General features: G+C 54.2%; 1 protein-coding gene across 1 annotated transcript; it reads left to right on the forward strand.

Annotated features, from left to right (window-relative positions):
- The first annotated feature begins 332 nt into the window (after positions 1 to 332).
- On the forward strand, positions 333 to 12,085 carry LURAP1 (leucine rich adaptor protein 1). The gene is made up of 2 exons (XM_056130976.1): positions 333 to 571; positions 11,519 to 12,085. The coding sequence occupies exons 1-2, from the start codon at positions 374 to 376 to the stop codon at positions 12,038 to 12,040; spliced, it is 720 nt and encodes a 239-aa protein (XP_055986951.1). The 5' UTR covers positions 333 to 373; the 3' UTR covers positions 12,041 to 12,085.
- Positions 12,086 to 12,710: the final 625 nt, after the last annotated feature.

Here is a 12,710-nt window from a genome sequence, read left to right on the forward strand (position 1 = left end):
TCCTTGGAACTCCCAGACCCCGTCGGAGGGCGAGGGACCGGTCATCCAGCAAACACCCGGGGGCCTGCCGTGCTGGGCTGCCTGGCGGGGACCCCGCGCCTGCCCAGGGAGAAGGCGCCAGACTCGTGGGTGCCCCTTCCGGTCAGCAGAGCCCCTTGCGCCCGGCGGCTGGAGGCGGAGTGCGCAGCTCTCGGGTCTTTACACTCGCGGCCCTGCGCGGCTTTTCTGAGCCTTACGGCGCCCTCGTCCCGCCCGGGCCGCGCGGGGGGACCCGCCGGATCCGCTCGGCGCTGGCCGGGGAGCCGGGAGGCCCCCCGGGACGGGACCCCCGGAGTCCGGCGGCCCAGCCCGGCCCCGGCAGGCGTTGGCCCGCATGGAGGGGGCTGCGGAGCCCCAGGCGCCCGACCTGCGAGACCTGGAGGGCAAGGTGGGCAGGAAGACCCCCGAGGGGCTGCTGCGCGGACTTCGCGGCGAGTGGGAGCTGGGACCCTCGGGACCCCCGACGCTCCCGGGGGCGCCCGGCGCGGCCCAAGGCCTGGGGGGCAAGATCCTGGCCCTGAGGATGGAGCTGGTGAGTCTGGGCTCCCCATCCGGGGGGACCCCGGGGTGGGGGGGACGCAGCCCTAGAGTCTCCCCCCAGAGCTGGGCTGGAGAGAAGGGGCTCGAAACTCCCCGGGAGCCCCCAGATCCATCTGAACCATCCATAGCCCCCCCACCCCACCCCCAGAGTGGGTGGAGTGTGCATGAGTCCTCAGGACTTGGGGGTCAGGCAAGGGCTCCCCGGGATTTTTTCCTGCCAAGTGAGCCGAGAAGGAGAAGGTGCCCCCTGGGAAACCCCAGCGACAGCCCCCGGCTCCCTGCTCCTGGGGGTGGGACAGACCCGGCCCCAGGGGAGGTGTAGCTCCGAGCACGCCCCCCCCCCCAACTCCCCTGTTTGGGGACACCACTCTTTTTTTTCTTTTTGGGTCTCCCACAGCGATGCACAGGGGTTACTCCTGGCTCATGCGCTCAGGAATTACTCCTGGCTGTGCTCAGGGGACCATATGGGATGCTGGGAATCGAACCCGGGTTGGCCGCGTGCAAGGCAAACGCCCTACCCGCTGTACCATATTGCTCCAGCCCCCGGGACACCACTTTCCTCACAGCAGAGATGCAGGCGAAGACTGGCAGCGCTAGGGCCACTAAAATCCTCCTCTCCTTTCCTGCCGTTGCCCCGACCCTGCTTAAAAAAAGTATTTGCAAGTTCCCAGACCCAGCGGCTACCTTACCTCGGCCTCAGCCCCTGCCCCGCTCCCCAGGTACAGGGGGCATTTGGACCCTAGGGTACCTCCTAGGGGAGAAGAGGAGGAAAGAAAGGGGCAGCCTCCCCCCACCCCCTTCCCTACATTGTCGGTCAAGATTCAGTGCCAGAAGGGCAGCGGCCTCCTCCCCAAGGCCCCCCTGCCCAGGCTCCCTTCGGCCTGGGCTCCTGTTCAGGGGCTGATTTAACACCTGCCGTTACTTCGTTACTTCGCAGCCAGCTCCAGGGATTGAGGAATTCCCCACTGCTCTCTGGCCCAGGATCAGGAGGCCACAGTTGGCGGCAGGCAGGCAGCGGGCGAGTCTTCCTGGAACCCCACTTTGTGCCCTGCTCTGTGCCAGGCGGGGCTGTGCGGGAGTGGGGGAGGTCATGGGGCTCCCAGGCTGCGAGGAAGGCCTTGTGGAGAGAACAATCTGAAACACGCCCCAGAGGAAGGATGCCTCGAATGCCTTGTGTGCACTTGACCTTGAAGATCGGAGGTGGGCTCAGGTTCTCCAGAGCAGGCTGACTGCCCACCCGAGGCCCTAGTCTGCCTCACCTGACTTGATTTCTGCTCAGGGCCCAGAACAAGGCTGCCTGAGATGCCCTGCTCCAGAAACTCACCTTCACCAAGTGCATGTGCCAGGGCTCAGGCAGTTTACCGAATCAGTGGTGGTGATGGGAGTGGGGCCCTTCGGGCCATACCCAGTGGTGCCCAGGGGTTACTCCTGGCGCTGCACTCAGAAATTACTCCTGGTATTGCTCTGGAGACCATATGGGATGCTCAGGATGGAACCTGGGTTGGCCACATACAAAGCAAGCGCCTTACCTGCTATACTATTGCCCCTTCCAAATGGGGTGTTCGTTTGGCTTTTTGTTTTTTGGTCAGACCCTGCGATGCTCAGGGGTCGCTCCTGGCTCTACCTCAGAAATCACTCCTGGCCAAAAAAAAAAAAAAATCACTCCTGGCGATACTCAGGGGACCATATGGGAGGTCAGGAGTCCAATCTGGGTTGGCCACCTGCAAGGCAGTTGCCCTACCTGCTTGATATGTTGTGTGTGTGTGTGTGTTTGTGTGTGTGTGTGTGTGTGTGTGTGTGTGTGTGTTTAAGCCACATCTGGCTTGTGCTCAGGGATCACTTCTGGTGGGGGCCGGGAGACCATACGAGGTGTGGAGGAACTGAGCCTCAGTCAGCCACATACACGCACGGCAAGCTCCCTGACCACTGTACTATCGCTCCAGCCCTTCCGGCCCACATTTTTGATGACTTTAAAGTTGAGAGGAGCCACCAGCATTTTCCAGCCTCAGACTGCAGAAGGGTGCCCTGAGCGTGACTGTGCACATTTGCGTGTATGTTTCGAGGGAGTCAGTGGAGGGGCTCCCCTGGGCACTCTCTGGCTCCTTTCTGCCTTGGGTGGACAGGACCTGTTGGTCAGCTTTAAGGAAAGATACTTGTTTTGACTTTCATAATGGGGCTCTGCACTCTTTTTTTCTTTCTTTCTTTCTGAGCCACACCTGGCAATGTTCGGGGATTTCTTTTGGCTTTGCACTCAGGACTTACTCCTGGCAGGGGGACCCTGTGGGATATGCTGGGGATCGAATCAGGGTCGGCTGTGTGCAGGGCAAAGGCCCTGCCTGCCCACTGTACTATCGCTCCAGCTTGTTGCTCTGCACTCTTGACCTGGACTGTCCTGGAACCCAAGCCAGCCATGAGAATTTGGCAAGGGAACCCTCCGGAAGAGTAAGGGGAGTGGGGACAGAGCAATGGTGCAGAGGGTAGGCGCCTGCCTGGAATGCACCCAGCCCGGGTTTGATCCTCAGCTCCTCGGTACCCCATGTGATCCCCTAAGCCCAGCAGGAGTGATCCCTGAGCACAGAGCCAGAAGTACGCCCTGAGCACCAATGTGTGTGGCCCCAAGACCAAAACATCAAAGCAGGAGAGGAGGAAGTTTCCTTTGTGTCCCACAGACCTGGCAATTCTCAGGCCACTTCTCTCTCCCTCCTGGGGCCAGGGTGTCACGCACTGCTTGAGACACTGCCCTGCCCCCTGGATTGTACCCAGGGAGGTACAAGGGACAGGCCTTGGAGCCACTCAGAGCAAAACTGGGTCCAGGTGCTCTAGTCTGTTCTTCCAAAGACCCCTCGCCTGCTACCTGCAAGGAGATACTCCCCCCACCCCCGTTCCCCCCACCCTGGTTGCTCCGCGCTTCTGCACGTGCACCCTCGCCCACTCAAAACTTCAGTGGACCAAGCCCACTCTGGGCTCCAAGGGAAGGGAGACAATGGCAGCCCTCTTCCTTCATCCTCCTCCTTCTTGAGGACTGCCATGGCAACCCACCTCCACAGAGCTTCAGGCCAGAAGGGGGAGGGCAGGGGCTCAGGTCCTGAGCCCGCTGCCCTGCTGGAACTGGCTTTCATCTCGGACAGGTCCCAGGGCCCCTGCTCTCTGCTGACCTCCATTTTCCCGTTGGTGGGGACAGGGAGGAACGGGCAGTGTGGACAGAAGTTTCCTCAGAGTCTCCCTAATAGCAGATCTGTGACCAGGAAGCCAGGACCGGGGTCTCCAGGGTGTCACCCCAGGACCTGACTGAACCGAGCCCTGGGAGAGCCCATGTGACCCAGAGGGACGTGTCTGTGCTAACGGGAGCAGTGAGGAGCTCAGATCCCCCCCAGGAAGAGATTTCCCTCAGGGTGGTCTCCTAGGCTGCCTCTCTCCAGAGCTGTTTTTCCCTTTCCTGTTTGCAAAGAGGTGGTGTAATAGTAGCGTTGCCTTTTCTGTTGAGAAGCTTTTCTCCAATCTGGGGACAGAGGCGTCATAGCCGCCGGGGATTCCCATTGTCATGGGATGATAGAATCTAGTCCACAGGGGCTGGGGCAATAGCACAGCGGGGAGGGCGTTTACCTTGCACGCGGCCAACCCGGGTTCGATTCCCAGCATCCCATATGGTCCCCTGAGCACCGCCAGGGGTGATTCCTGGGCGCAGAGCCAGGAGTAACCCCTGTGCATTGCCGGGTGTGACCCAAAAAGAAAAAAAAAATAATAAAAAAAAAGAATCTAGTCCACAGATCTGTTTCCCACCAGCATGGTCAAAACCAACTCCCTGAACCAGTAGGGCCAAGGAGAGCCAAGAGAATCAGAACTAGCATTGACCTTTTCTGGTCCTCAGTTAAGCCCTATAAACGAACAGTGTCTGGACTACTCCCGAGGAGCTCACAGCCTGGTGAGGGTGGAGGGAGACGGACTCCTAACTCCGGGAGAGTACAGACACAGTTAAAACCAGTGAGGGCTTCCTGGAATAGTCGTCAGTACAGAATGATGCAATCAAATGTGGGCTCTGGAAAGGGCTCTTTGGTGTTTTTCGCAGGGAGTGGTTTTTGGCCACACCCAGCGCTGCTCAGGGCTTACTCCTGGCTCTGTGCTCAGGGATCACTCCTGGCAGGCTCCGGGAACCACGTGGTTTGCCAGGGACTAAATCCGGGTTGCCCGCATGCAAGGCAAATGCCCTGCCCTCTGTACTATCACTCCGGCCCCCAAGAATTGGTATTCTTTATCTAACACATCTTCTGATAGATTAATTCTGTCTTGAGGAGGAACAGGAAAGGCATCTGAGTGGAGATAGCATGTGTGGGCCTTGCAGAATTAAGTTGGCAAACTAAACATACATGACCTTCATCCTGAAACGCCACAAAAAAAACTAACAGAATTATTTTAAAAGGTATGAAGTGGGGCTGGATGATGGTACAGTTGATAGGGCACTTACCTTGCATGCATTCCCCCCAAGTTCGATCCTTGTCACCCCATATGGTCCCCTAAGCCCTGCCAGGAGTGATCTCTGAGCACAGAGCCAGGAGTAAACCCAAAAACCAGCAAATAAATAAAAGGTATGAAACCCTATGCAAATGATAATAAGAGAATAGCACTGTGGGGCTGGAGCGATAGCAAGGCGGGTAGGGCGTTTGCTTTGCACGCAGCCGACCCAGGTTCGATTCCCAGCATCCCATATGGTTCCCTGAGCACTGCCAGGAGTGATTTCTGAGTGCAGAGCCAGGAGTGGCCCCTGTTCATCGCTAGGTGTGACCCCAAAACCAAAAAAAAAAAAAAGAGAATAGCACTGTCCTGCACTGTCCTCCTGTTGTTCATCGATTTGCTCGAGTGGGTCCAGTAAAGTTTCTATTGTGAGAGTTGTTACTGTGTTTGGCATATCAGATACGTCATGGGTAGCTTGGTAGGCTTTGCCATGCAGGCGAGATATTCTGGGTAGCTTGCCGGGCTCTCCGAGAGGGGCAGAGGAATCAAATCTGGGTTGGTCGTGTGCAAGGCAAATGCCCTACCCGCTGGGCTATCACTCCAGCCCTAATAAGAAATATAGGAACATAATTTTAGACACTGAAAAGCAGAAGAATGCTAACTTAGTACACCTGGAAAAAAAAAGCTGAATTCTAAGTCAGCATTGGGAAATCTGAAAAGCAGCCCATTTTCTGCAGCAGAAACCTCAGTAGCCTCAGGAGTGAGAAGGATCTCATATTTCTGGTATTTGAGTGCAAGTGATCAATCCCCAACAATTCATGGAACCCTCTCTCCCCCCAAACACCCCTGGGAGTTCTCCTGGGAACTGCTGGAGTAGCTCCCAAGCATTGCTGGGTGTGACCCCCCCCCCAAAATAAACATTTGTAGAAGTCGTTTACGTATGCTGTATGGTGGAGCAATGGGAGAGCACCTTCCTTGTATGGGGAGGAACGGGGTTCAGTCTGCAAAAACAACAGAGTCTCCAGCACAGGGGGCCAAACAGCAGTACAGTGGGGAGGGCATTTGCCTTGCACAAGACCCACCTGGGTTCGATCCCTGGCACCCCCTATGGTCCCCTGAGCACTGCCCAGAGTAATTCCTGAGTGCAGAGCCAGGAGGAACCCCTGAACATCACTGGGTGTAACCCAACAAAGAAAAAGAAAAAGAAATCTCCAGTACAAATATAATTTATTAAAATTCTATAGATATTGGAACATCAGAAAGCTTGTCACAGAGGGTATATACTTCATAACCTTTTAATAAAAGCTCAGCAATGAATTGTAGCCATGAAGTAGCTAATGATTTCTTTTTGTTGGTGTGGGCTTTTGAATCACAGTAATGGGACAGGGATGGGGAGGTCATTCCCAGCAGTGCCCAGGGGACTAGGATCAAGCCCTGAGCACTGAAGGATGTGACCAAAAAAAAAAAAATCAGTTCTTGGACCTGGATTTTGCTATATTTCAGAACTACTTCAAGTAAGCCCTAATCAAAAGCAGAATTTATTTTGATTTTTGTAGTCATTGAAGTCAAAAGTAAACACTAAATTATGCTAGTTCAAATGAAATCATCACTGAAAACTTTCTGTTTTCATGTTTAATTCACAATATTTACAATACTAAGAAGGTAATATATATTTATGTTTTTCTACATGACTGCCTTTAAAACTGCTGCAAAAGTAGTGGCTCGGAGTTTCTCTAATTTAGTTCAGGTTCTCAAAAAGTGTATTAGGTAATAAATTATTGTGAACAACTTGATAAAAATAAAATATATTTTTTAAGTGTATTAGGAGGCTGGAGAGATGTTACAGCAGGGAAGACTCTTGTCTTGCGCGCGGCTGACCCGGGTTCAATCCCCAGCATGTCATATGGTCCCCTGATCACCACCAGGATTGCTAGATGAGTAATGTATCTCAGGATTGATACCTGAGCAGAGCCAGGAGTAATCCTTGAGCATCACTAAGTGAGGTCCCAAAACAAAACATACAAGCGGAAAAATCAAGGACTGTAGGGAGCGAGAGTGATAGCACCACGGGGAGGGTGTTTGCCTTGCACACAGCCCACCCGGGTTCGATTCTCAGCATCTCATATGGTCCCCTGAGCACCGCCAGGAATAATTTCTGAGTGCAGAGCCAGGAGTTAACCCCTGTGCATCACCGGGTGTGACCCCAAAAAGCCAAAAAAAAATCAAGGAATGTATTAACTGAAAAAGAGTCAACCATCTTAAAATAATAATAATAATAATAATAAAACTTTTTTTTTTAAAGAATTCATACTCTAACATGCCTCTTAGTGTGAGGGAACTGGGTGACTGGGTGCCAGCAGCTCCTCTTTATCCTAGGGGAAGACTTGAAAGTAAGTTTTTTTGTTTGCTTGCTTGTTTGTTTTTGGTATTTTGGGGTCATATCCGGTGATGCTCAGGGGTTACTCCTGGGGATTCTCAGGGCACCATATGAGATACCAGGGATTGAACCCAGGTCAGCCACATGAAAGGCAAATGCCCTCCCCGCTGTACTATTGCTCCAGCTCCTAAGACACGTTTCAGAAGGAATTAGACAGGGCTAGAGAAGACTAGAACCAGGGTTCCCATCTTTGACGCTGCATATGGCTCTCCAACCCCTGCTAGTGATCCCAGAGTACAGAGCCAGGAGTAAGCCCTGAACACCACTCAGCCTGGCCAGAAAACAAAAAGGGAGGGAAAAACAAAACCAAAAACAGGACAGGAGAGATAGTATGCCAGGTAAGGCACTTGCCTGGCATGTGGCTGAGCCCAGGTTTGATCACTGGCGTCACACAGGGTCCCCCATCATTGTGCCAGGACTAAGCCATGGTCACCACTGCGCACGGCCTAGAACCAAGTAAAACTAAATATGGGCCAGCGTGCTGTCTCAAGTGTTGAGATTTTTTTAAAGGACACAGCAATTAATTATATACACATATATACGTATATGTTTAATTTTGGTACTTAGGCCCTGCTGTGCTCCTGGCCAGGCTCAGGGGACTGTACTGGGTGCCTGAAATTGAACCAGGTCAGCTGCGTGCAAGGCAAGTGCCTTTCCTGCTATTCTGTTTCCCCAACCCCACCAGGAATGTTTTCATAAGAGAAACGGGGGAGATGCTGGGTCCCATGCTAGCGCGGCCCCCCATAAGTAACTCTTGAGACAAAGGCGAGGCTGCACAGTTGCCTGAATGGCCCAGGCTAGGGAGGCATCCTCGCGGGGACAGACACCTCTCAGCCCCGTCACGTACACTCTGCTGAAGCCGACGAGCTCCAGGCACAGCAGGGAAGACCGGGCTCTGCATCGCTGCCTGCTGTCAAGCTGAGTCTGTTCCCATGCCTGAAATGTGCAAGGCCCTGAGTCTGATCCCTGGCACCGCATGCCAGCACCCTCAGGCCACCAGGGTGGCCCCCAAGGACCAGCCCGAGTGTACAACTGCCTGAACCAACTCTGCCCCTTAAAAGTGACGTCAGGCCCTTAAGTTCTCAGGGATCTGCGCAAGAGGAGCCTTCTGTGGTTAGAACACATGCCCTGGACAGCCCAGGCTCTGGTTCCCAGCCCATAATGGCCCCTTCAGAGCTCCACCTGGTTTAGCCCTATTGACCCCGGAACACTGCCGGGAGTGTCTCTCACAACGATAAAAATAAACAAAATTAACGATTTTTTTTTTGGGGGGGAGTCATGCCCAGCAATGTTCAGGGGTTATTCCTGGCTCTGCACTCAGGAATTACTCCTGGTCGGGTACTTGGGGAACCACATAGGGTGCTGGGGCTCAAACCCAAGCAGGCCACAAGCGAGGCAAATGCCCTACCCACTGTACTATCGCTCTAGCCCCGATTTTTTCAATTTTTTAAGAGCTGTATTGTGACAGGCTTTTGAATGTCAGCTCTGAAGTGTCTGGATTTTTTTTCACTCAAAGTGGTCTAGAGCCCTTAAGGGCTGGTGAGCGGCTGAGGGACAGGTCCAGACTTGTGCTTGGGGAGGATGAATAAACGCACCAGAGCCAGCAGGGACCAGAGAGGTTACCCAAAGTCCAACTTACCCCAATGCTGACAGGTGGATGAGCGTGGTGGCAGGAAGCCTGAATCTCCCGCCCGTGGGAACTGGGCCAACCCTGCTCCCCCGGCAGTTGCCACCAACACTCCAGAGGGCCAGGGTTTAGCTCTCTATTCCCCAGTTTCTGCCTCGTTTTGCTCCAGTTTACTTCCCAATTAACACCTGGCTGGCTATTTCTTCGGTTTGTTTTGTTTTGTTTGGGGGAGGCACACCCAGCAGTGATGGGGGTGTCAGGGAATGGGTTGGGGCTTCACCAGGCAAAGCAGCCTTTGGAGCTGTTTGAGCCCTTGTTTTAGTCTTACTGGTAAAGCTGGATGAAATCAATAGCTAATATCTTGCCTATCAAGTACAAAACTCAGGGCCCCATCACCGCATGGCAAGTGGGGCACTCGTTTTGCACTTGACCAACTTAGATTTTTGGGTTTTTTTTTTGCTTTCTGGGTCACACCTGGCAATGCACAGGGGTCACTCCTGGCTCTGCACTCAGGAGTTAGTCCTGGCGGTGCTCAGGGGACCATAAGGGATGCTGGGAATCAAACCAGGGTCGGCTGCGTGCAAGGCAAACGCCCTCCCCGCTGTGCTATCGCTCCAGCCCCGACCAACTTAGATTTGATCCCACCACCCCAGGGAGGGGCCCTTGCCTTCTATGCGGCCAGCCTGGGTTCGATCGATCCCAGCATCCCATCTGGTCCCCTGAGTGCAGAACCAGGAGTAATCCTTGTCACAGCCAGGTGTGGCCCAAAAACAAACAAAAAATTCTCACATCCTGGGAGAATTATTTAGCTCTATTTTACAAAGGAAGAATTTGTCTTCCCTGAGGTTCAAAGAAGATAATAAAATTATACTCAGAGCCGGAGCTACAGTACACCAGGCAGGGCATTTGCCTTGTACGTGGCTGACTTGGGTTCGATCCCTGGCATGCCATGTGGTCCCCTGAGCCCCACCTGGAGTAATTCCTGAGTGCAGAGCCAAGAGTAACCCCTGAGCACTCCCAGATGTAGCCCCCCCAAAATAAAGAAAGGAAGGAAGGAACAAAAGAAAGAAAGAAAGAAAGAAAGAAAGAAAGAAAGAAAGAAAGAAAGAAGTTTATGCTCAGTCAGAGAGCTAATCAGTGATAGGGCTAAGATTTTATTATGAATTTTGGCAGGTATTAAACACAGGCTCCCTTCATGCTTGTAAAGGGTGAGCTACTTCTCCAGCCTAGAGTGGAAATTTTATTTTGTTTGGGGGCCATACCCCAAAATGCTCAGGGGTCCATTCCTCACATACTCAGGGGAAAGTGCAGTGACAAGGATGGAGCCTGGGCTCCTGCATGCAAAGGATGTGCTCAGCCCTCTGAGCTGTCTACAGGTCCCTAGAGAGAAGATTTTAAATAGCGATCTATCGGGGGTGTTTTTTTGTTGTTTTGCTTTTGGCTTGGGGGCCAAGTCCTACGGGCCTCAGGACTTACTCCCGTCTCTGTATGCAGGGATCACTTCTGGTGGTGCTTGGGGAACTCTGTGTGGTGCTGGGGACCACACTGGGGGCAGTCATGTCATGTCCTGCCTCCTTCCACCCCCCCCTCGCTTTTTTGGCCACACCAGCAATTCTCAGACGTTACTCCTGGCTCTGTACTCAGAATGACTCCTGGCAGTGCTAAGGGGACCATATGGGATTCCGGAGATTGAACCTGGGTTCGCAAGGCAAACACCTTACTTGCTGTACTATCACTCCGGGCCCTCCAGCCCTTTGTGTGTGTGTGTGTGTGTGTGTGTGTGTGTGTGTGTGTGTGTGTGTGAGTCTGTGAGTCTGTGACAGTGATTGAACCCAGGGCCTCACATCTACCACTGAGCCACAACCCTGCCTAAATGTCTGCTTCTAAACCAATGCCCCAAACCATTCTCTTCCCATAATTTATTTTTTCCTTTTTGGGTCACACCCAGCGATGCTCAGAGGTTACTTCTGACTCTGCACTCCGGAATTACTTCTGGCACTGCTTGGGCGGACAATAGGGGATGCCAGGGATCGAACCCAGGTCGGCCGCATGCAAGGCAAACACCCTAACCGCTGTACTATCGCTCAAACGTCTTATATATCTACTTTTCAAAAGAAAAAGGTTTTGGAGTGGCTGTGTACAGTGCTCAGGGGTTATTCCTGACTGTGCTCGGGGGACCATACGCAGGGCCAGGGATTCAAAGCAAGGTGAGCGGGATACAAGGCAAGCACCCGAACCCCTGTGTCATCTCTCCAGCCTTATTCCTTTACATCTTGTGGTGCTGGGACCGAGTGCGGGGCCTCTCGTGAGCAAAGCAAGAGCTCTGCCCCTGGGCTCCACCCCTGGCCCCCGCCCTCCTGCTCGATAGTGCCAACGCAGCGTCCAAACCCTGGCGCTCATTCCCCCCTCTGCTCCCACTCCTCCAGGCTTACCTGCGAGCCATCGACGTGAAGATCCTGCAGCAGCTGGTGACCTTGAACGAGGGCATCGAGGCGGTGCGGTGGCTGTTGGAGGAACGGGGCACGGTGACCAGCCGCTGCAGCAGCCTTACCAGCAGCCAGTGCAGCCTGACGGGCGGGAGCCCCGGCCGCTCGCGGCGAGGCAGCTGGGACAGCCTGCCGGACGCTAGCTCTGGCGACCGGCTGGACAGTGTCTCCATCGGCAGCTTCCTGGACACAGTGACCCCGAATGAGCTGGAGGAGCAGGCCCCCCTGGGGGTGCCTCGCTCCGAGAGGGACTGGGCGAAGGTGCTACCGAGCGGGGAGAGGGCCAGGACTGAGGTGGAGCTGACAGCCACCAAGCTGGGGAGCTTGAGGGCCGCATGGACGCTCCCGGGCGAGGGGCAGCCAGCTGGGGCTGCCGAGCCCCCCGAGGAGGAGCAGGCCAAGCTGGGCTTCGAGGCCCAGTGGTACTGGGAGCAGTGCCAGGATGATGTGACCTTCCTATAAGCGTGTGGCCCTTCCATCACTCAGCCCTGACCTCCCTCACATCTCTCTGTCTTCCCCGATCTGGGACCAGGAAGAGGCGGCTGGGGGATGGGTTGCTATGGAAACCTGGTCTCGCCCTTCCTCCGGGGCCTGAGAAGAGGTTCTGCCTTTGTCCCTCCATGTCGGGTCCCTAAAGCTGTTCCCACAGAGGTGTTGACTCCAGAGGTTAGACCTGTGGCTCCTGGTACTTCTACCCCTTCCTCCCCAGTTGGGTGAGAATTTGAGGGGCTTCAGACCCCTAGGGGACCACTGATGAAGACAGTAGGAGGGGAATTACCTCGTCCGCGTCTAGGAACCTTGATCCCTCTCTTGACCAAGATTGCAAGGGACACGGACACTCAGGTCCAAGCTGCCATGAATCGGCCTTCCCAGAAGTCCTTGGGCTGGTAGACCCACTTCCCCTACCAGTCCAGTGAATGACGTCATTTCCTGCCAGGATCATCCCTCATAGCCTTTCCCTCTGAGAGCCCTTTGAGGGGTAATAGATTAGTTTTGCTTGCAGGTGTCTGAATCCCCTACATGACACCATTCTTCATACGCTTCTAACAAGGAGGAATATGTTATCCATCTTGGCAGGAAAGATTCTGTCAAATGTACTTCTTTTCTGAAGCGTTCTTTTCTTTCTTTCTTT

The sequence above is a fragment of the Sorex fumeus genome, unplaced genomic scaffold (genome assembly GCF_029834395.1).
Source record: "Sorex fumeus unplaced genomic scaffold, SorFum_2.1 ptg000082l, whole genome shotgun sequence".
Classification (NCBI taxonomy): Eukaryota; Metazoa; Chordata; class Mammalia; order Eulipotyphla; family Soricidae; genus Sorex; species Sorex fumeus.